This window comes from Wolffia australiana, chromosome 1 (assembly GCF_029677425.1).
Source record: "Wolffia australiana isolate 7733 chromosome 1, ASM2967742v1".
Classification (NCBI taxonomy): Eukaryota; Viridiplantae; Streptophyta; class Magnoliopsida; order Alismatales; family Araceae; genus Wolffia; species Wolffia australiana.
Genome location: NC_135835.1, coordinates 5,276,113 through 5,298,256, shown reverse-complemented (window position 1 = coordinate 5,298,256; position 22,144 = coordinate 5,276,113). Strand labels below are relative to the sequence as shown.

The following is a 22,144-nucleotide window of genomic DNA, read 5'->3' as shown; positions in this document are numbered from 1 at the left end:
CGCCCCTGCGGCCGACCCGAGGCCGCCGTCCTTGCGGCCGACCCGAGGCCACCGCCCCCGCGGCCGACCTGAGGGCGCCACCTCGCTGCCGACGTGAGTGAGGCCACCACCCCTCCCCAAGGCCGCCCCTCGGCTTTCCTGCCGCCTTTCTCTTGGTCGCCCCCGGCCAACCTTGCAGCCGCCCCTCGGGCTCACTTTGGATACTCCCGCGGCTGTCCCCGCGACTGTGCCTAGGTGGCCCCTTCAGCCGCCTCTTCGGTCGCCTCCCTCGGCCGCCCCCGCGGCCTCCTCTTCGGCTGCCTCTCGGTCACCCCGCGGCCACCACACAGCCGCCCTTGGGGTCGCCCCTTGCCCGCCTCTATGGCCGCTCCCCGGCCGCCCCCCGCATCCAGCCTCGGTTGACTGTGGTGCGCGTCACACCTCTGTGCCTTAACGCCACCGCGCCCTAGTGTTCGTTGTTGGCGAATCAGACAACGCCCCAACCGCTACTGGTATGCTCATCAATCCCCTATCTGCATTATATCATTTCCCTCCGTGCCTCAGAGCGTTTTCTCCACTGCTGGTGTTAGGTTAGTGATAGATAGGAACACGTTGATGGGAACAGTTTTCTATCGGTATGATCTTGATTGGCACTTAAAACGGTGCATGCACAAGCGACAATAGTCGTACTCGCACCATCCGCACTCAGCCCGTCGTCTGGGTCATTAGGAGCCTAGTGGCGTTCCCAAGTTGCATGTACCGTAGCCTAGTGGTCGTTAGTGTCTGTCGATACTGGATTTATACTTCTCAATAATTTCATTGTTGCATCATGAATTACATTACGTCTACATTAGTTGTTTCCACTACATGACATGATTGAACTCGCCCTCCCTGTGTTGTAACACGAGCCGTTCGATCCCGATGCCTGTTGTGTTACATCATAACTCTGGATAAAAAATGGGGTATTTGATATGTGTTTCTAACAGATCTCTCTTCTGATATAAACTCAGAGTATCTGTTTAAGATGAAATTTTCAAGAGTACATACACTCAAGTTGATTCCGGGTTGTCATTAATAAACTCCATACATATTCCTTCATTACGAAATGATTAAAATAGTTTCAAGCTGAATTTATATAGTTACTTATGGTATCTTTTTACAACTGATGTTGATAATTAACATCTTGCGTAAAGAAAATAAGGTATTTGGTAGGTGAAATTACAACACTTTTATGATGGATGATATTCAAAACCTCCTACTTTCATTGATTTAACGACTAGCCTAAATGATTCAAATAAGTTCAGGCGCATGAGAGATGATCATTTTATGCTTGTTCTGCCACCATTATAAGTATGTAAATAATCTAATCAATATATCATAGTAAACTCACAGGATACTTGTCAATCTACTGGCAGTCAGAGAATGTACACAGATTATGGTAGCTCAAATGCCAACAGAATCCTTCTCTCCGGCGGTCAGGTAATTATAACTGGTTAATAGGCTCATGGTATTACCGAGTTGCATAAGCGAGTTCTTTCTTAAGGGTAGTCACTACTAAATATCGGTACATCTTCCTGGGAACAGATCTAGAACCTGGATTAATCAAACTCGAAATGTTGGATTTTCTAGCACAACTCCCATCGCAGTGCATTGAAATTTTCTTCCTCTAATCCAATAAGGGTTTTCCCTGGAACGATTTATATGTGAGAGTTATGATCCAATCTTCAAACTTGTTTATGATTTGTGAACATGCCCAAAAAACACTCAATTTCACCACCAAGTATGAAAATTTTAATGAGCTATATATTTTCTAGAAAAAATAGCCTTTCCAAAGAGATATCTTTTGCAGAGAGCAGGTTAATAGTGTAAAAGACCTTTCCAACTGACCGTACATAACTAACAAAATTGAAAACAACAGGATGAACGGCCAATCGGAACAAAGGAAGTTGAAGGAAGAGGGATTGAATAAATTGCGAAGGGAGAGAATACCTTGCCTTGGTCAACCTTTTGGAGCCAGGATTATAAGAAGAAGCGCCGGCGGCTGGTATCCATCTCCGGCTGTATTCCCAATCACCCATGTGAGATGGATATGCACATATGCATTGATATATCAAGAGAGATATAACATGAGCAATAAACTTTTACAAAACGCAAAGGACATAGCCAAGCAACCTTGTGGTTCCACTCGAATTCCCCTCCTTTGGTGTTGAAGGTGCCATGCTGCAGACTGATCAACTTGAGAGTAAATCGAGGTCCACATTCCTACATTACAATAAACGGGCTTCACAAATTCAGCCGGGCAATACAGTCGAGATGATCTGTGGCTCCATACTTCCCTTTTTATCCTAAGTTGGAGATGTGCAGAAGAAATTGAACTCAACTTTTTGATGGATGTCATTACCTGAAGACGAGCGATCACTTTGGGCTCAGAGGACTTCTTGACCTTACTATCTTTTGCTCCCTTCTTAGACTCCTCTTTCTTGGCTTTATCTTCAAAAATATATCTGATGATAGAATTTTATCAAAGTGGAACTTATGGTTTTATCAGCATCGTATCAGAAAGACGAGTAAATAACTTCACAAGTCGAAAATCCATTGTAGGACTTAGACCATGGTTCGTTTCATATCATAAAAAACAAGTGTGTGAAAATGCACCTGTGATGCCGAAAGAAGATAAAATCCCGTTGGTTGTGGAAAGTCACTACCCGGCGACCACGGAATTCGGGATTCTGAGGGAAAAGGGACTGTATCATCCTGATAGGCATGAGATACCAGTTATTCAGTCTGATTAAAAGAAACAAATAAACGAACACTTCTCCTTTGAAACGCGAGCGATACCTTCCAACACGGTGTCCAAGCCGAGTGGTGAAATTATTCAATACCAATTCTGGCATATGCCTGGTAGGATTTCCATGATTCTGCATGAGAGATAAAACTCTTATAGACTTTGCATCAGAGAATTGGTCCATACGAGATAATAAAAAAAGATACTGAGATGCCCATAATAGTGCATCATACATTTAGCGATTGTGTACCATAAGAGTTTCACAAAAATAGCCACAGGATATATATATATATAGAGAAAGAGAGAGTATAAACAGAAAGCAAATGAACCTATTGGATTAAGCACTTAGTGTATAAAAATTATATATAAACTAACATAAAAGTAATATATTGGATAAAAGAACTGCAGCAAAACGCGCCTTGCAAAATATATACATAAAAGTAATATATTGGTAAAGCTATTGAAAATCAGAAATTGAGAATCTATAGAAACAGTAACCTTTATGTCTTTCCGCAGGACAAGCTTTGAGAGTTTGAAGTGTGCAGTGGGTCCATCAGGTAGACCAATAATCAACATGGCATCTATGACAAAACGCTAAATTAGAGTCTCTTCTACACAGGAAAATATGGCCAATGCCTGTTTGGATATTAGACAAGAACCGTCCACTGAACAAGAATAAACTAACCTGGTTCCCGACGATTTGTATGAACAACAATAAGAGCAGTGAAGTCCTTCTTCTTGGCGTACTCTACAATCTGGCGAGAAAGTATTTGTAAGAAAGACGTCAAATTCGTAACTATGTAGCTTATAAAAGAAAAGTTCCGGCCAGTGCCTTTTTTAGTTCATAGGTCCCTCTTTTATAATAGTGGGCATTAGGAATGGCTGAAAGCAATTCAGCAATGAAAGCAGGCCCCCGCTGCACATAAAGAAAATGTGAATAAGTTAATTGTTCAAGCATCAAACTTCAGGCACAAACATGGAAAACAAATGAACGTACACTTGAATGGAAGCGGCAAGTAGTGATCAATATCTTCGGAACTCTGTCCTGCTTTAATACTTCACTAAATTCATCTGCATTGTTCGTTGCACACAACTGCACAAGATGCAATGATGATCGTTATGTCAGATAGCGATTCTGGCATTAATTTTCACAATCTAAGCGCAATAAGATACTAATATACGGACCTTTGTAAACTGAATCCTTGATAAATAATCTTACTCAAAATGGAAATCAGAAATGATGTCCATAAAAACTAGTAGAAAAAAATTACAGCACTTGATATAAAAATGGCAAAAGAACATATATAAACCGAAACCACCCTGAAATTCAATAGATTCAAGTGAAAAACAATCACAGATAAAGGCACATTCTAAGAAAATCCACTGAAATGCATATTTTTCTCAGAGACCCCTGCAGGTTTCAGCTTAGCTGAATTGTTTCTGAGCCACCTCTACATCCCAATGCGTTCAGATCTCAATTTTTATCCATGATCAGTATCCATTATTATCTGAAATAGATGATCTTTAGACTCCTCTCACTCACCAATTAAACATGCTTGTCACAGAGAAGCCAAATCATTGGTCTTTCCCGGTTCTTTTTCTCCCAGCAAAAAGAACGATCACCCGAAATCAGTGATCAAACCGATGAATATATAGAAATAAACAAGAGTTTCAAGGACCTAACACCCACCACCCCAAAAAAAAAAAAATCCACATCCTTCTAAACCAACTGAAATAAAACCCTACACTCTGCTAATACCATCATCCATCAAAGCTGTCTTTTCCTTAAAACAATCTCATTACCATGCAGCCAGATGGCCCATAACACCATGGGTAGCGTTCCCCAGTCCTCCCTCCTGAATATTCCACCCTTGAGAGAGGCCCAGAAGACCTCATCTGAAGTGAGAGCCCCAATGGAGTCTTTCCCGGTTCTATATAGTCCTGTGCGATATGTACTCTACCTGAAGTATACTAAGCCAATATCAAAATGAAATACAAGAAAAAAAGGTCTCCAACTTCAATTCATCCACTGAATCGAGGATGATTCTCAATACTAAGCTTTTGATGATGTTCGTTCGTTTCCAAGGTCTTCTTTCTCGAATAAAGCTGAACAACCAACAAAATATCGCTCTATCGTAAATTCGTTGAACTAAATTTATTTTAATAATATAGTTTACAAACTTATTTTTAACCTGTCAAACCCAAAAGCTTTTAAACTTGAATCGAGCCGCACCATACGAACCCAAATCAAATCTTTAGAAAGCGACCTCCATAATTTTTTACCGTTTCAACGTCCTCCAATATTAATTCAAGTCTATCACCAAATTTAACAATGAGATGTCCTCTAAGGTTAAAATTTTAAGCCAAAAAATAAACAAAAGTATTCGCCTAGTGAGCAGACATTTTTTCTGAAGAAAAGTGGGCAGACGATTGCCTGACCCTTCTCTTTCAAATGAAAATAAAGGCAAAAACTTTTGGCTCCCCACTCCACTAATTGGTAATTTACCAAAAAAAGAGATACTGAATCCAATAAATCCACAAATAAAAAACAAAGATCAACTGAACAGAAGAGTAAACCTAAAGAACAAGCAAAATAATGAAAATTTATGGAAAATCAAAGAAACGACGGAGACCCCCAAGAAAAAAATGAAAATCTAAGCCCACCTCCTCATCATCAGACCTGCAAACCGTCTCGTCAGCTTCCCTAGTGTTCTCAATTGTTCTCGGCACACTCTTCGGGGGTGGCTGCATCACACAGGAGAAAAAACACCCATTCCTCAGATTACAAAAAAAAATCCAATCTTTCAACAACAAAGAAGAAATCACCTCCTCCCCGAGCTCAAGGGCTCTCTTGGCGGCCGCCTTCCGCTCCTGATTCTTGCGACGCTTCTCTACCTTCTTCTCGCGCTTCTGCTTAGCGTAAACCTCAGTCCTCTTGATCTTGTTCTTGATCATGGAAGGGAGAATCCGGTCCTTGAGACTGCTACCCGGCGTCGCAACTCTCCTTTCTCCCCCCTTCGTCCCTTCTGAGTCGTCTTTGGCCGGCCAATCATCGCCATCTTCTTCCCTCTTCCCCTTCCCCATTCGACAGCGCCCAGAGAAACCTCGCTACTTCTCTGCCGCCGCAATGGAGAAGCTTTGAAGAGGAAGACAGTCTGGGCAGGAGGTTTTGAAGTCCTCCTCAAAGTTTAACTGGGCCGGATACTGGATCCGAATTCATCACAAGGCCCATTAGTGTATGACTCACTAAGTCACTAATTTATAGTGCAGGGACGCGGACAGGACGATTTTTTCGTCTCGGGACGAATTTCGGGAAAAAATCGTCCCGTCCCTGGGTTTGGACGAATTTTGGGACGAAAATTCGTCCTGGGGACCACCGGACGGGACGGTTATCGTCCCGTGGGACGAAAACACCATCTGTCTAGAGGTCTCGGACGATGGACAGACAAATCTGGATGGAAAAAAGCTGGATTCGCATCTGATGATTGAGATGTAGACGCTTGGACTCGCTATGACAATTTGCATCAAAGTCCATGTATTTTTACGCGCGTGCAAATTGGCCCCGCTCAGAAATAATTGTACATATGTCCCTTTGGATTCTCTCTCCTTCGTACTTCACTAAAAAACTTAGAAAATATATATTTAAAAATATAAAACGGGTTTTTTTTCGTCGGGGACAAGGGATGGGACGGTTTTTTCTCCGGACAGGACGAAAATTCATCCTGAAAGAAATGGACGGGACGGTTTTTGTACCGTTGAGTGAAAAATTCATCCCATCCAACGTCCCTGCACTGAATCAGGTTATCAGACAGGACAAAATTTGTCCTGTCCCGTACATCGTCCACGTCCGGGACGGTCTGGAACTATACTCACTATCTGCATGAATCACTTTATGGTCTCATCAATGATAACTTTAGGGGAAAGGGCATTATTAAATGTGAGGAGTAAGATCATTTACTATCAAGAGAAGCAGTGAAATGGGTGTTTTCTTTTTTTAACTTTCAAGCCTGAAATGATGAAACCTTAAGTCTCTGGAGAAAAACTCGTCTTGGAGGTGATGGAAAGTGGAAACAAAATATTTTATAAATATCTAAAATTATGAATAAGCACAAGAAAACTTTATAATAATAAAAATGTACCAAGCTGGTGCAAAGCTTAATCTAATTCCACGTGGCATTCCACTAAAAAGTGTCGAAAGACTTCATAACATATTTAGTAATAATTTTGTTAACAAAGTCCCAAGAGGTCTATACATCTAATTGAAGCTCCTTACTGATCATAGAATAACCGGACCATATTAGTGTAATTCCACAGATGGTACGGTTTATATATGAGTTAATGAGTATAAAAGCACAAGTTTTATGTTTTTATTCTCACTATTGTGCTTTTAACACCCATACGAATGCATATCATCAATAATCATGCTATTTGATGCATGATTAAAGAGCTCGGGGGGAACTAATGACAACTATGAGATGTCACTGATAGCAGAAAACAACCAACTTGCAGGATGATTTTTGGGAGATTTAGTATTTTATTCATCACAAAATAAACTCCTTCTTATTTTTAGATATACATTAGTATGCGTAGAGTTTATTCACTTTAATGCAATATTCTTCTAATCACATTCAAGAGGAGGAAACATTCAAAGACGCTCTAAAGAGTGAAGAAGGGCCTGCGGTGTGGTGTGAATATTTACACCACTTGTGAAAATTCTTTGGTTGCACCAAACCCATTGTGTGATGTGCGGTGCAAATTTCAACACAAATTTGCACAACAGATTGCATAAAATTACAGAAATGAATTGAAAATTTTGACTTTAAATTAAATGCTTTAAGTTCAAATTATATAAAAAACATTTAAATAATAAATATTAAATTCTATTATCTTATTGAAATTAAATTTATAAGTATTGACATCCACTAATATAATATTATACTGTGGAAAATAATATCATATTGGGTTAACTTAAAAAATGTAGTGTTTAATTATTTATAACCATGATTTATTACATAGGCAAGCAATATTTTATAAAATACTTATAAGATGCAAACTTTAAAAAGAATGATTTATATTTTAGAACAATGACTTAATAAGTAGCCTTATTGTGATTTATAATAACTTTATAAGTTCGAGATTAGATTATTCTTATTTACTTCCACCACTACATTGATAATTAATATTATATCATACAAACTTAAAAGTCTAATATAACTTATATAATAACCATAACTTATTCTGTATTCATACGTTATTTTATAAAATATTTGTAAGTTTGAAATTAACTTTATAACTGTTAACCTCCATCACTATCTATATAATGATTACAATATTATGGAAAGTTAATAATCTATGAACTAGCATTTTATAACCATAACTTATTACCTAGACGTAAAATATGTTATAATAACTTTATAAGTTTGAAATTAAACACATCATGAAATAAATGCTTAAATAGAATTTTGTAAAAAATAAAGATGAATTTTTTTGGCACATTTCCCATCAAATCATGAAACAGTATTTAAATGGTCATCAGCTTCAAGCAGAGAAAATGTTGAATCATTTTCTTCTTCCTTTTACTTGGTATCATTGTTGATATCGTCCTCCACTCGCTACCAACACTTCAACGCCATGAGTAGCTCGATGCTCTTTACGGTAAATTTAGATCACTTGTAGTTGATGATGATATGACTGATAGAGAAAAATCACTTTGAGGGCACACTCGTCCCTGAGACTGATATGATTTTCTTGGTAACAATAGTTAATCCTGGATACAAGTGTCCACCTGTTATCTGCCACAAGTGCAATGGTTCTATCCCCGTGATAGGAGTTGGGCATCTGCTCACTGTCTTGCAAGATCTCACCCATTGCTTCACAAAAAAAAACTATAGTGTTCCCAGTTGAAAGAAAACATCAAGAATAAAATGTATTAACTGTCCTCTAGTCAATGGTGAACCCATTGGATGTAATAAATTCCGAACATGTAAAACAAACAGTATGACCTCATCATGATTGTTGTGGAGAATTAACCATATCTTCAAGGAGGGATCTATGAGTACAAAAATGGTGAAGGGCATTTTGCGAGTGAAGATTGATGCATACTTGTTCATCTTGGTCTTCATTGCCTAACAAGATCTATAGATGGATGTATGATATATTTTAATATGGCTATATTGAGTTAGAACATGGTTGCATCTTTGATCCTGTGCATGCCACTATCCAAATGTCTTGTTATTCCTATGATGACAAAATGGATTGATTTGTTGGTGGCATTTTTGATTGGCAAGCTAGAGGGATAGTCATCTCGGGGGGTAGGAGACTGTTTTCTTTGACTTGTTCAATGCCATGATGTCAAGAAAGTCCCTGTGTTTGACATTGAATATCAGCTTCGTGTACAGAGAATTCCACCTTATTGGATGGTATACTAGAACCTTTCTTTGATCTAAAAGGCTAGACTGCTTGTATAAAGCTAGATGACACTCTTCTCGTTGTGTTGAATGGTGTATTGTAATGATTATCTCCCATGCTTAAGATAGATGAACTAAAGTCATCAAATGCATTATATTGTTCTCTACCATTCATCTAGAATATCTTACTTCGATGACACCACAAGTAGGGTGCTCAATTTGGCTTTCTAGAAAATTCATCAATTTTCTATTATTTGATGCATTGTCAGTAGTCCTGCATAAATTTACTTCATAATGATAATAAGTAATCGAGAAAAAACATTTGATTCATAGTGAAGTCACAAATACCTTCGACTTGATGGAAATATATTTGGCCAGCATGCCAATCACACATTAAAATGTCATTCATTCTTACTAATACAATGCATTCATTATAGTGCACATGTGATGCCTATAATGAAGTCCATGAATACATGATCAGACTTAGTGAATTATGATGAGATTATTACACGGAGATCACTATTCTTTAAGCATGTGTTCTAAATATTCATATTCAAAGGATACTCTAGAAGGACATCAAAATATCCAGATAGAATAACTCTATCTAGCTTCACTCATATGATGAGTTTGGACGTTCCCATAGCCATTAGTGTGGAGACACTAAGGATGGTGGGTGCTCTTTAGTGGAAAGAGTTCACTAAACTGATCCGTAAGAATCCCTGAATGTTCTTATACCAAACTGTCAATTAGGTTGATTGACATCATGATTGTGTAAGTGGTTCTTAGACCTGAGACACCAAAGACATCTTGTAGACGGACAGTTCTACTTTGACTATGACCTACGAGTCCCTAATCATGGGATTCTAAATACTCTTATTTCAGGCGAATCAAGAAGTTCACAAAGATGATTGAGATGTCAATATGAGATTTTCTGCCCTTGGTATAAGATGATACAACTCAAGGAAGATGGTGGGATGAAGTCCTTGTCCAAGGTAGTGAAATATTCCAGAAGAGTTTTCCAATGATTTTCAAACACATCAAAATTAGCTCAGATGATCAATTAGGGCTTGACAACTGACCATACCCTAAGTCCTCTTTGAAGTGTCAAGCAGATGAGGGACTATACGTAAATAGTAATTGACAACAAACATGTTCCATGAGTGAGTCAATACACACTCGTTTATATCTTCTAGAGCACAAGATGGAGCTTCATACCCCACGGGCTAGAGCCTCAACCTATCGATCACTTTAAATTGATGTGAGATAAATTAATAAATATGATGCTATAGTTAATAAAGCAAAAAGGCTGACAAAGTTTATTAGGCCACAAAATTCATTTACAAGAGTGATACATACGCATAGAGGGTTACCAATTATTGGCCAAAATTGTGCAGCGATCGTCACCTTCTTCTCCCTTCTCCACTTTTCTTCTCTCCATTATTGATGCGATCGGACTGACGTAATGACAAGGATGGAGGATGTGAAAAATTTGTCAAGGTGGGGAAGGAGATTCAACGTGCCGAGGTTAATGTGGATACCTCTAGGGGTTGCACACATGAGTAGTCAACACATCTCCCTTGATGATCCAATAAATCACATATGCAATTAGTGCAAAGGTGATTCATTTCAGGTTTTTTTGATGTTGTAACAATTGTGTTTAAGTCTTCTGCTGCAAGTCGTTCTATGTTTTTCATCCAGATTGAGGCCCTAGTACCCAACAGAACCATCTTGTGACACTTAATTACATATTAATATTATTTTCACAAGAAATATATCAAGCAACATTTCTTTACTATCCTTGAATCTATATGTGGGTGAAATTATCTGCATATATGTGATGATTATCTCAATTACTCCTCTATCTCTTTCTCTCTTTTCTATTTGTCTCTATCTCTCCTCTTTATCTATATGTTGTTTGCTCCTCTCTCATACACATTTATTTTCTCTCTCTCACTCACTTTTCTTTCCCTCTCTCTATATGTTGCTCACTCCTCTCTCTCTCTCTATGTCACTCGCTCGCTCCTCTCTCTGTGTATCTTACCCAACCCCCCTCTCTCCCCCTCTGTCTTTCTTGATCTTCTCTCTCTATCTCTCTCTCTCTCACATACATCTTTTTATCCACCCAGATTGTGTAATTTTCTGCGAGGTGCAGCGTAAATTTTTGCACAAATTTTCACTGTACCTAACACAAGGGGTTTGAAAAGACCAAAAATTTCCACACTTGGTGCAAAAGTCTCACCACACTGCACACCCTTCTGTTCTTCTATATTAATCCAATAATACCTCTTTCAACATCTACCTCTCACATCCAGATATATCCAAATCTCTATTGATATCTATCTCAACTATCTAGTTTCTATCAAAATAACTACTACTAAAATTATAGATCAAGTAAATAATTTTAATAAAATCATCATTTAATATTTAAAAAATATTTTCTATTCAACAATAACTCTCTCAAAAATTTTGATCCCAAAGTACGTAGTAAAGTAATTTAAATAAATATTTTTTCCCCAATAAAAAATCTCTAAATTGCATGACTTCCAAATCTCCAAAACCTATATCTATTTCATTTTATTTCCTATTATTTAATTTAAATATATATTTTAATTAATGATACAACAAATTATAACTAAATATAGTAAAAATACCTGAATAAACCAAATCCAATTATTAATGATATCCATGAATGTTCTTATACATATTTATGACATTGTAGATTCTTGTAACCGTTCAAAAGCACATTGTGTAATGATAATTTTAGTAAAACAATAATTTTCTGAAATTTTCATATTTTCCCTAATATAAATCAAAATTTCCTCATTTTTTCTTATAGATGATATTTTTCTAACCTATTTTACCCAAAACTTAAACTTACATGCGAGAAACAGAATTGAGTGTTTCGTGAATCAAAAATAAGGAAAAAAATATAGAAATATCAATCAAACATAGAAATATGTTTTACATATGCTAAAACGTATCACCATTATTTTGATTGATTCCCCATTTGCCTTAAAAGTGTACAAAATTTAGTATTTAACAGAAAACAAAGACAGTGAGGATAGTATTTTGTCATATATTGCCAAGTGTAAACCAATCATGGTTTTGTAATCTGGATAACTCTTTGAAAAGTGTCAGAGACATCTCACACTCAGTACGAGAGTTAAAGTAGAATGGGAGATGCAGATTGGTAATAAAGGTCTATGAATTGGTTTTTTTTTGTGTTTACAACAGAATAAGCTGACATAGCCATAAAATATTGATCTCCATTTATTATATACTCAGCTTTTGATAAGTTGAAATTTAGGTGGTTAACCTAGTTGATGTGTAATTTCGAGACACATGCAATAATATTTATAATTAACCCTATTTCACTGATTATTGATGTAAATTGGTGAGTAAGAGGTCAAACCAAAGAGAAGGATTTGTGATTAAGATTGATATTTAGAACAAAGTAATGATTAAGAAAGTGGTTAAAATGAGAGAGCATGGAAAGAAGAGATACTAGATATATATTGTGATTTTAATTAAACTAAGTTTTCTGTGTATGTTATTAATTTTTACTCATAACAGAGATTAGGATAGTATTAAAATCGTGGAGTGAGAATGGGATGAGAGGAATGAATGGATATGATGAAGAAACCTTAATTAGGGGTTTCCTATGAAAAACCTAATTAGGAATGGGTGGTATAAGCCATTAATCCCTACTCATAGGGTTTAATAACTTATAACAGAGAGTAAAGTGATATGAGAATGTGGAATTGATATAAAGATGAGGAAAATTGAATAGAAAACCTAATTAAATGTTTTGGACTTACCTCTTCCTTTGGTGATGCTCCCAAGCATTAATCTCCCTTCATGGACGCGTATATTGCACACTGCGCCTTGGCATGTTGTAACAGACACAACGATAAATCAAGAGAGGGAATAAAATCAATTTTGGAAGAGGGAAAAAATCCTAAATTGGCACTCATACATCTTTTTTTCACAAGGTCTCCCACATTGTAAAAGAAAAAATTAAGTACAAGAAGAGCCTAATTTCAGGATCTATTTATTGGATCAGCCACAGGTTATGGAAAGAGAAATAAGGGGTGGATCTCCCCACAAAATTTCAGCCATAGGTTACGTCCATTTGAATTTTGAGCATTTCCAGCCATTCATTTTCTTGAGTAGTTCCACCAAAATAGGGAGCCACCAGAGCATGCCACATCATCCATCCTTGTAGGGCACGAATTTGACTTGTGCCACAGGAAAAGAGAGCCACCAGTTGTTCAACATCATCCCTCTTTGTAGGGCAAAAAATTGAATTGTTCCACAAGAAAAGAGAGCCACCAGTTGTTCCACATCATCCCTCCTTAGTGGGCCTTCATTCTGCCATTTTTTAACCTAAACAAACTTGGAAAATATCAAATATAATCCAGAAAATTCTCTACAATTCAAAATTAAATATCTCTTTATCTACAATTCCTTTTTGGATGAAATTTTCACCAAATTAATTCTTTTTAAATATACTATCCATTAAATCAATATAAACATAAAAATATACTAACATGAATGCAATAATAATTATTTAGGGGACATATGTATTTTTGGTGAAAAGTACATAAAATTCATGATAACATGCATAAAATTAGCTTAATTATGCTATAAAATGAATGAAATAAATATGAATTATCATGCTTATTTACATGTTATCAGCGTTCAAGACCGGTTCATATTCTTTGACTAAAATACTCATTTAAGCCTATGTTTTAAAGCCATAATGGCGTTTTTATTACTTCACAGTAAATAAGGGGAAATTATGTGAATTTTATGTACAATATTTTCAGCTTGTTTAAAATAAGGGTATGTGGCGCGTCGAGTATGAACCCGCCATTTGAAGTTCAAAATGCATCAGCCAATCAGAAAACGACACGACATTGAGTGTAAATGAAAAATTAAATTAAATAAATGAAAATTGATCCAATGGCTATGATTGGTCAATTTTCATTTATTAATAACTTTCGATCCTGAAGTCTAATTGAGGTGATGTTTTTATGGATTTGCTTGTCTCAACCTCCTCTTTCTATAAAGTTGGATTGTTCAGATCAAGCTAAATTGATGGATACAAATCAATTACTAAATGAGGGTAAAAGGGTAATTTTTACCATGTAACCTAAGCATAAAAGCTAAATTTTGAGAGGAGGGGGTCATTCTGGAGGTGGCTCTATCATAGCTGCAACACAGAGAGGAGCTTCATCCTAGATCAACTCTATTAGGTCCTTTCTATTTCATTGTATGTGTTTTTAGTGTGATTTGGATTCTGTGTTAGTAAATTTTATGATTGATTTCTTGAGCTTAGTCTGCATTTCTAAATAGCTTGGCTTGAGAGGAATGTACAAGCTCATACTAGAATTGAGATGAGAAATTATGAAATTGATCTAGCTATTCCATTTTCACATCAAGAAAAACTTATAAAAGTTTAATTTCCAGGAGATATTAGCTTGCCTTTATGATCCGATAGTTAGTAAATTTTTTTACCAAATTTCCCAAAATCAAACTGAATCAAAATTAGATTTTCTTATTATCCCCTCTAATTGACCTATTTGTCCTTTTTATTGGATCATAGAAGTCAATCTAGAGCTCCTCACTTCTTCTATTCTTCCCATATCTTATACCCCCATTTCTAAATTCTTCCTCTAATTAGGGTGATTTGATCTTCAGTGGAGATTAAATTAACTCTAATTAGGGTCAAATTATTCAAGGAGATCATCAATTGAATTACCTTAATAGATTCCCTTGGACAATACCTCTACTTATCATTATACATCTTAGGTGAAGGTTTTATAAATTTCATTATATAAGCTAAAATTAACAACGACAAGGGATAATAAAATTGTATAATTTACCCCTATTTTTGGCTAATCAATCAGAGAGTGCTATTCTGTTGGTATAATTCGATGTCCGTCTCGACTATCCATCGAATATGAATATTTAGAATGTATGTTCAAAGACTAGTGATCACTGTATTATGATCTCATCATAATTCACTAAGTCATTGCATGTATTCATGGACTTCATTATAAACATCACCTGGCATAATAATGAACGTAAATACTTTATTCAATGGACTGAAATAAACATGGTAGTGTGATTGTCTTGACGGCCACATAATATCCATCAATATTTATATTATAAAGGGATGGGAATATAAAGAGTTCATAGGAAGGATGCAGACAAGTAAGGAATACAGGTGGATAATGCTCTACACTTTAGTGGTGAGTGTGGGCATGCACGAAATGGTGGACTTTATGGCATGATAGTTTGCTAAACATGCATATACATAAAACTGATGGGAACACAATGTTGCGCTTCCTCATGGTTGAGACAATAGTGCACATGCCTGGGGCACATTGTCATATGTTTTTTCATGTAAAAATATGATCTTTGTTGGCATTTATAAAATATATGGTTGTTAAAAATAAACTTTTTTACTGTAAAAATTGGAAAAGAAGAATGCTAATGATGGGAACTATGGATGTTTGCCTTGTTGGATCAATAAAGTTGTCCAAGGTCCAAGAATAAGAGTGTGGATTTGAGATACTGATGTGGGGTTACAAAGGTGGTAAGTATTTTGAATTTTCCTAGGGTTTTTAAGTTAGTGAGTAAGAATTTTTGTGATATAGGAGCTCAATATTGTATCAAACCAAAGGATCAATCAGGTTAATTCATGCATTGTTATGTAAGTGGTCCTAAGACTTGAGATGCCCAAAACATATTTTACATGGATGATTATTTTTTACTATGACTTACAATCTCGAATCATAGATTTTGAATTTGTCTTAAAAATGAGAAGTCTACTGAGTTGATTGAATGGTCAAGATGGTATTGTTTGCACTTAGTGTAAGAGGAGACTGACTCAAGGAAGAAGATGCATTGAATTATTTGGCCAGGTGATTTGAGATGTCAGATAAGAGGTTCTCCACTGATCTCTGTTTCAATGAATACTAACTGGAATGATGAAAATCTTGATGGTTAATCATAAGTCATTTAGGTGTATCATGCAGATGAAAAAATATTCTTGCATGGTAACTGATGATGGGAAAGGTTCCATAAGAGAGTAAACATTTTATTCTATGTATTCTAGAGGATTGAAACTTAATCCATAATTGGGTTATTCAAATGCCAATATACTCAGATATTTATTTTTCTTAATAAATGTTAATGGGAAATTAAAATTATTTACTATAATGATACATGGATCTTGGAGGTTACACACATAAGATCTCTATATATTGGTGGATATATTTAAATAATAAGTAATTTTATGCAAAAGGGGAACCATAGAAATTATCCATGCGAGCCAAGATTGGGCGCTGCTCCTATCTTCTCCCCTTCTCAGAATTCTTTCTCCCTGAACTGTGACTGGATGGTGAGAAAATCATCCATATTTTTAATGAGAACTGAAGAAGTTTAAGAGGAGATCCATCGCTCCCATGGATATGTGGATACTTCTTGAGGCCAGACATGTGAATGAATTAAGGCGCTCTTCCAAGGAATAAAGAGAAAGTAGAAATAGTAACATAAAATATGATATTATCATCCAATGTTTTTTGTTTTCAATCAGATTTGATTAATGTGGTTTACGTTGTGAGAATGATTTTTGGTAATGAATTAATCTTACAGAACCCATAAATTATTATGATGCGTATTTGTATACTTGGGATTTAATGATATTTATAAACAATCATATTTTTTTTAATGATGTGATATTATCATAATTATAGTTCTTTAAAGAATACCCAGAACTTGCATATCAGCACCATTCCGCTTGAGAAATATTTAGAGAAGGATTTGAAGTGCTGGAAACCAACGGGCGGGCCCATGATCGAAGATTGAGATAAGCTTGAGAGTTATGGTGTACCCATATATTGATAAAGAATCAATGCAGGGGTGGGAAGATATACACGACAAAATATATTAAATAAGTACGTCTACATCGTACAGCTGCTTGCAGGTCAGCCGTACGAATCTCCAAGATGGGTAACTGAAATCTTAGTCAATGTTTATCTAGCTAAAAAACTAGTTGTCATCCGTCGCTTTCATATTTTCAATTTTTCATGGTCCCCTTATCTTTTATTCGGACAGCTTTGGTGCTTGCTAAAGAATCCTCAAAGAGATAAACATTGGCCAGTTAGCTTTATTAATTCATGAAAAGATAGAGGTTTCAGATGTACCCTTATATTCATCAGGTTTAAATTTTATTTACCTTTAAGGTAAAGTGCTGACAGCTGCCGATTATAATTAGGTCTGATAGAGGCTGCCATTTATTTAATCCCAATTTTCCCAGCGCTCTTACCTGGTCACCTAGGAAGCTGTCAGCCATGGCAAGCATTGTTCGTATACAATTACCAAACGTTTTATCCTGATGAATCTGTCAAAAAGATCAGTACGGCATTAACCCGTTAATCTTACATTACTCTGATGGGTGATTCTCGGATTACACCGCATTCGAGATAACTTTTAAAGAAAATCCATGGTATTGTGACTATCAGCAAACTCGCAACTCGTGACTCCCGCGGATTCTATAAGAAGGGAACGCAGCTCAACAAAACCAGAGCGAGAGAAGCACTTCCCCTATCCTTAGCAAGATGGCGCCCAAGAGCTTATTTCTTCTGGCTATCATACTCGTTGTTCTCACGCTGTCCACCTACACTACAGACGCGCAGATGCCCCCTATGCCCCCTATGCCCCCTATGCCTCTTGGTGGATACTCTGTTATCCAACTATTGCATGCGCTGACATAGATGAAATAATTTTCATTTGGTATGCTGTGCTTAAGAGGTCTGCTAAGTGCGTGTTTTCATAATTTCCAGGTGCAACGACTGTGGCCGAATGGCGGGTGGTTCGATTTTTTCCGGACAGGCTTACTGGACGCTGCTGCAATCGCTGCTGCTCCATTCTAGGCTTCAGATGCTACCGATGCTGCCCGTCTCCACCGATGTTCCGTATTCGCCCCTTGTGCTGCCGCCGCTGCTGCCGCTGGTTCGCAGGTTATTGCACTCTCTGCTGCTTTTAGGCTGTGGAAGACTGCCGCTGCTTCTCTTCGGCTTGCCGCTTGACCCTTGTAAATGCATAATAGTGCCGACGTAGCGTGAAATACAGAGCAAGCTTCCTCCGGTACTGGCTGAGGGATTTGCTCCGCCTTGTATGTATTTGGAGTTGAGAATAAGCGTTTAATGTAACTCTCGTTTGGCCAGTTTTGTTGTTTGGAAGCGCGCGAACTGATATAATCCCCGTTCCCACCAAAGGATTGGAAAAATTCGAGAGGCACAAAAAGAAAAGAAGAAGGCAGACGAGCTTGGCCAAAGGATAAGAAGAAGATGAGGACAGAGAGAGAGGGAGAGAGAGGGGGAGACAGAAAGAAAGAGAGAGAGAGAGGGACAGAGAAAGATAGAGATGGAGAGAGTGTTGAAACTAAGTCCTAGGAGGCCCCGCGGTGTTCTGGACGTGGCAGATTGCAACGACTGGAGTGCGACAAATGCGGGAGCGTGGCAAGTCCTCATCCGTTCGCTTGTGCATGACCTGCGCGACGTGCGGCATTTTCCCCAGTCTTCCTCCAAACGTGCCGAGCGCACGAAGTTAGCGTCGAGTCTGGATTGTGGGATGGCACGATTCAGGCGTTCACTGTTTAATTAATAGACTAAACACAGCACAAGTTAAGTTGTTTTTTTTTCCTTGCCGTTTGTTTGCTACAATACTCAGACGAGAGAGAAATTTGAAAGCGAGAGAGATCCTGTGTTGAAGCCCAACATTTGGTATCAGAGCCCTGTGATAATCTCAAATACTCTCATGGAGAAGACGTCGTTGATCCCGTTGGCGAGCAGTAGCAGCAGCGGTGGCGGAAGCATGAGCTCGTACCAGTACCTGCAACTCACGGTGGCGCACTACACCAGCTGGGCGATACGAGTCCAGGCGATCATGGAGGACCAAGGCGTCTGGACAGCAGTCCAACTGGCGCCGATGCCGCCTTCGACTTGAAACTGGACAGGAAGGCGAAGGCGCATCTACTCCAAGCACTTCCGGAGGACATTCTGATGCAAGTGGCACAGAAGAAGACTTCGAAGGAAATCTGGGAGTCTCTTAGCACGAGGTTCGTGGGAGCCGATCGCGTCAAGAACGCACGACTACGGGCACTGAAGAGCGACTTCGATGCTATGCAGATGATTGATGGCGAGTCTCTCGACAATTATGCAGGGAGGCTGTCGATGATGTCGGTCAGATACACCAACGTTGGAGGAACACTGGATGACACGGCCCTAGTGAAAAAGCTGTTCGACACCGTGCCGGATCGGTACCTGTCCGTGATCGCCGGCGTCGAACAGTTCTGCGACATCGACACGATGCTGTTCGAGGAAGCATTGTCCCGGCTGAAGGCATTCGACGAACGCACACACCTGCGCCAAGCCGGTGGTGGTGTTACTGTCGGTGGACAGCTTCTTTTCACTCAGGCCGAGTGGGAGGTGCGGCAGAAGAAAGTGGAGTGATTCATTATCATGCCAGAAGGGCAAAGCATCCGCAGGAGGCAGGAACCGTGGCCGAGACGGCCGTGGTCGTAGCCGGGGTCACAGCAGAGCTGGCCGTGGAGAGCCGTAGAATGCTCAAGGCTCAGATGGCTCTGGAGGCGGTGCTCGTGACAAGAGTCACATACGCTGCTTCAACTGCAGCAAGATGGGACACTACTCCACGCAGTGCAAAGCCCCCAAGAAGACGGAGGAAGTCCACCTCACGCAGACCGGCGACATCGAACCGGCACTGCTCCTCGCAGTGTCAGAGGAGTTACCTCAATAAATCTCGATGCCGCAGGAAGAACTATCACTGCCTCGACAGATGGAACAGGCAGTAGTGTTGCTGAAAGAGGAGAAAATGTGGCCGGAGCTACACCAGGCCAATTGCAGCACATTGACGACATCCACTTGGTTCCTCGACAATGGTGCAAGTAACCACATGACTGGGGATAGGAACAAGTTCCGGGAACTCGAAGAGGGCGTCACTGGGATGGTGAGATTTGGGGATGGCCGATCGGTGGAGATCAAAGGGGAAGGGATCCATTCTCTTTGCTTGCAAGAATGGAGACCAATGGCTACTTGAGGAGGTATACTACATTCCAAGTTTGTGCAGCAATATGGTCAGTCTTGGCCAACTCACTAAAACAGGTCACAAGGTGATCATGGACGAGGATGAAATTGAAGTCTTTGTGAAAAACCCGATGCAATTGATTATGAAGGTGAGGCGTACTCCAAACTGGCTCTATAGGGTTGAGCTCACCCTTGCATACCCAGTGTCCTTGTTGGCAAGCTTGGATGATCCTGCATGGCTGTGGCATGCACACCTGGGTCATGTAAATTTCCAAGCATAGAAGATGCTTGCGGACAAGTTGATGGCTGGAGGAGGGCCACTGATATCCCACCCACAGCTGCTCTGCCAGGGCTGCCTTGTGGCCAAGCAGGCGAGGCATTCATTCCCGGCGGCAGCAAACTTTTGGGCGGAGGAGTCGCTCGAGCTGAACCATGGGGATGTCTGTGGGCCGATCACGCCGGCAACGAACGGTGGTAACCAATACTTTATACTTATTGTGGATGATTGCACTCGATGGATGTGGGTGTATGTGATCAGGACAAAGGACCAGGCGCTTCCAGCATTCACAAAATTCAAGGCTCTAGTTGAAAATGCACGGGGACGCAAGATCAAGATGCTCCATACAGATTGAGGGGGAGAATTTCTCTCGGCCGAGTTTACATGGATGTGCGAGGACGCCGGCATCGATCGACAGTTCACCGCCCTATACACGCCACAACAAAATGGGGTGGTGGAGCGAAGGAATCGCACAATGATGGGCATGGCGAGATCCCTGTTGAAAAGCATGTTTGTACCAGGAAGATTTTGGGGGGAGGCGGTGAGGCATGCTGTCTATCTCCTCAATCGGCTGCCGACAAAAGCCATGGGTAGCTGCACCCCATTTGAAGCCTGAAATGGAAGAAAGCCACATCTTGCCCATCTCCGCATGTTCAGGTGCAAGGCACACGTGAAGATGACAAGCCCACCCTTGAAGAAGCTAGACAATCGAAGTCAACCGATGGTGTACCTTCGGGTCGAGGACAGGAGCAAGGCGCATTGGCTATTTGATCCGCATCGTAACAAGGTACATGTTAGTTGAGATGTTTACTTCGAGGAGAATGTAGAATGGAGTTGGAATGCAGGAGCAATAGCAGCACAATCATCGGAGTTTGTTGTTGAAGAACTATCGACTGGGGCAAGCCCATCGGCTTGGGCAGTCACATCGGCTGGGGCAAGGGCTCCATTGGCTGAGGCAGGTGCGCCATCGGCCGAGGGAGTCTCATCAGCTGGGGCAGGCGAGTCAGCGGCTGATACAACACCACTGGCTGCAGCAAGAAGAGCTACATCAGCTGGGGGGGAGCCATCGGCTAGTCCCAAAACAGCGACAACCGATCACAGCGTCGCGAAGTCGTCTCTGGTAGGGGCCTCTTCTCCTCTTGCGGGTAGAGATGAATCCCACGATGGTCCCGTCCGATACAGGCTCATCGCTGACATCATGAAGGAGACGCGATGTATTGATTTGGAAGAAGCAGAAGAAGTCGACGAAGAAGCACTATTGATGGAGACGGAGGAGCCATCATGCTATCGTGAGGCAGCTGGCCAACCAGAATGGGAAGCTGCAATGAGCAAGGAGATCGAGTCAATCAAGTAGAATGAAACATGGTCCTTGGCAAAGCTTCCAAATGGTCACAAGGCAATTGGCCTCAAGTGGGTCTTCAAACTCAAGAAGAACTCAGATGGGGAGGTGGTCAAGCACAACGCACGGTTAGTTGCAAAGGGGTATGTGCAACGTCAGGGTATCGATTTTGAAGAAGTATTCACACCGGTCGCTCACCTTGATACAGTACATGTCATCCTTGCGGTTGCGGCAAACCGA

General features: G+C 39.6%; 1 protein-coding gene, 1 long non-coding RNA gene and 1 pseudogene across 2 annotated transcripts; 2 read left to right on the top strand and 1 right to left on the bottom strand.

Annotated features, from left to right (window-relative positions):
* Positions 1–1,804: 1,804 nt before the first annotated feature.
* Positions 1,805–5,912, bottom strand: MEE49 (Ribosomal RNA processing Brix domain protein). The gene is made up of 11 exons (XM_078575146.1): positions 5,591–5,912; positions 5,429–5,509; positions 3,762–3,857; positions 3,597–3,680; positions 3,450–3,519; positions 3,263–3,345; positions 2,818–2,897; positions 2,635–2,733; positions 2,381–2,483; positions 2,152–2,241; positions 1,805–2,037 (listed from the first exon to the last, which is right to left on the bottom strand). Exons 1-11 carry the CDS (start codon positions 5,846–5,848, stop codon positions 1,999–2,001), a joined length of 1,083 nt encoding a protein of 360 aa, XP_078431272.1. The 5' UTR covers positions 5,849–5,912; the 3' UTR covers positions 1,805–1,998.
* An 11,749-nt stretch (positions 5,913–17,661) lies between these two features.
* On the top strand, positions 17,662–18,409 carry LOC144714529 (uncharacterized). The gene is made up of 2 exons (XR_013584389.1): positions 17,662–17,916; positions 18,027–18,409. It is a non-coding gene; the product is annotated as an uncharacterized LOC144714529 (long non-coding RNA).
* A 593-nt stretch (positions 18,410–19,002) lies between these two features.
* On the top strand, positions 19,003–20,301 carry LOC144713973 (uncharacterized; annotated as a pseudogene).
* Positions 20,302–22,144: the final 1,843 nt, after the last annotated feature.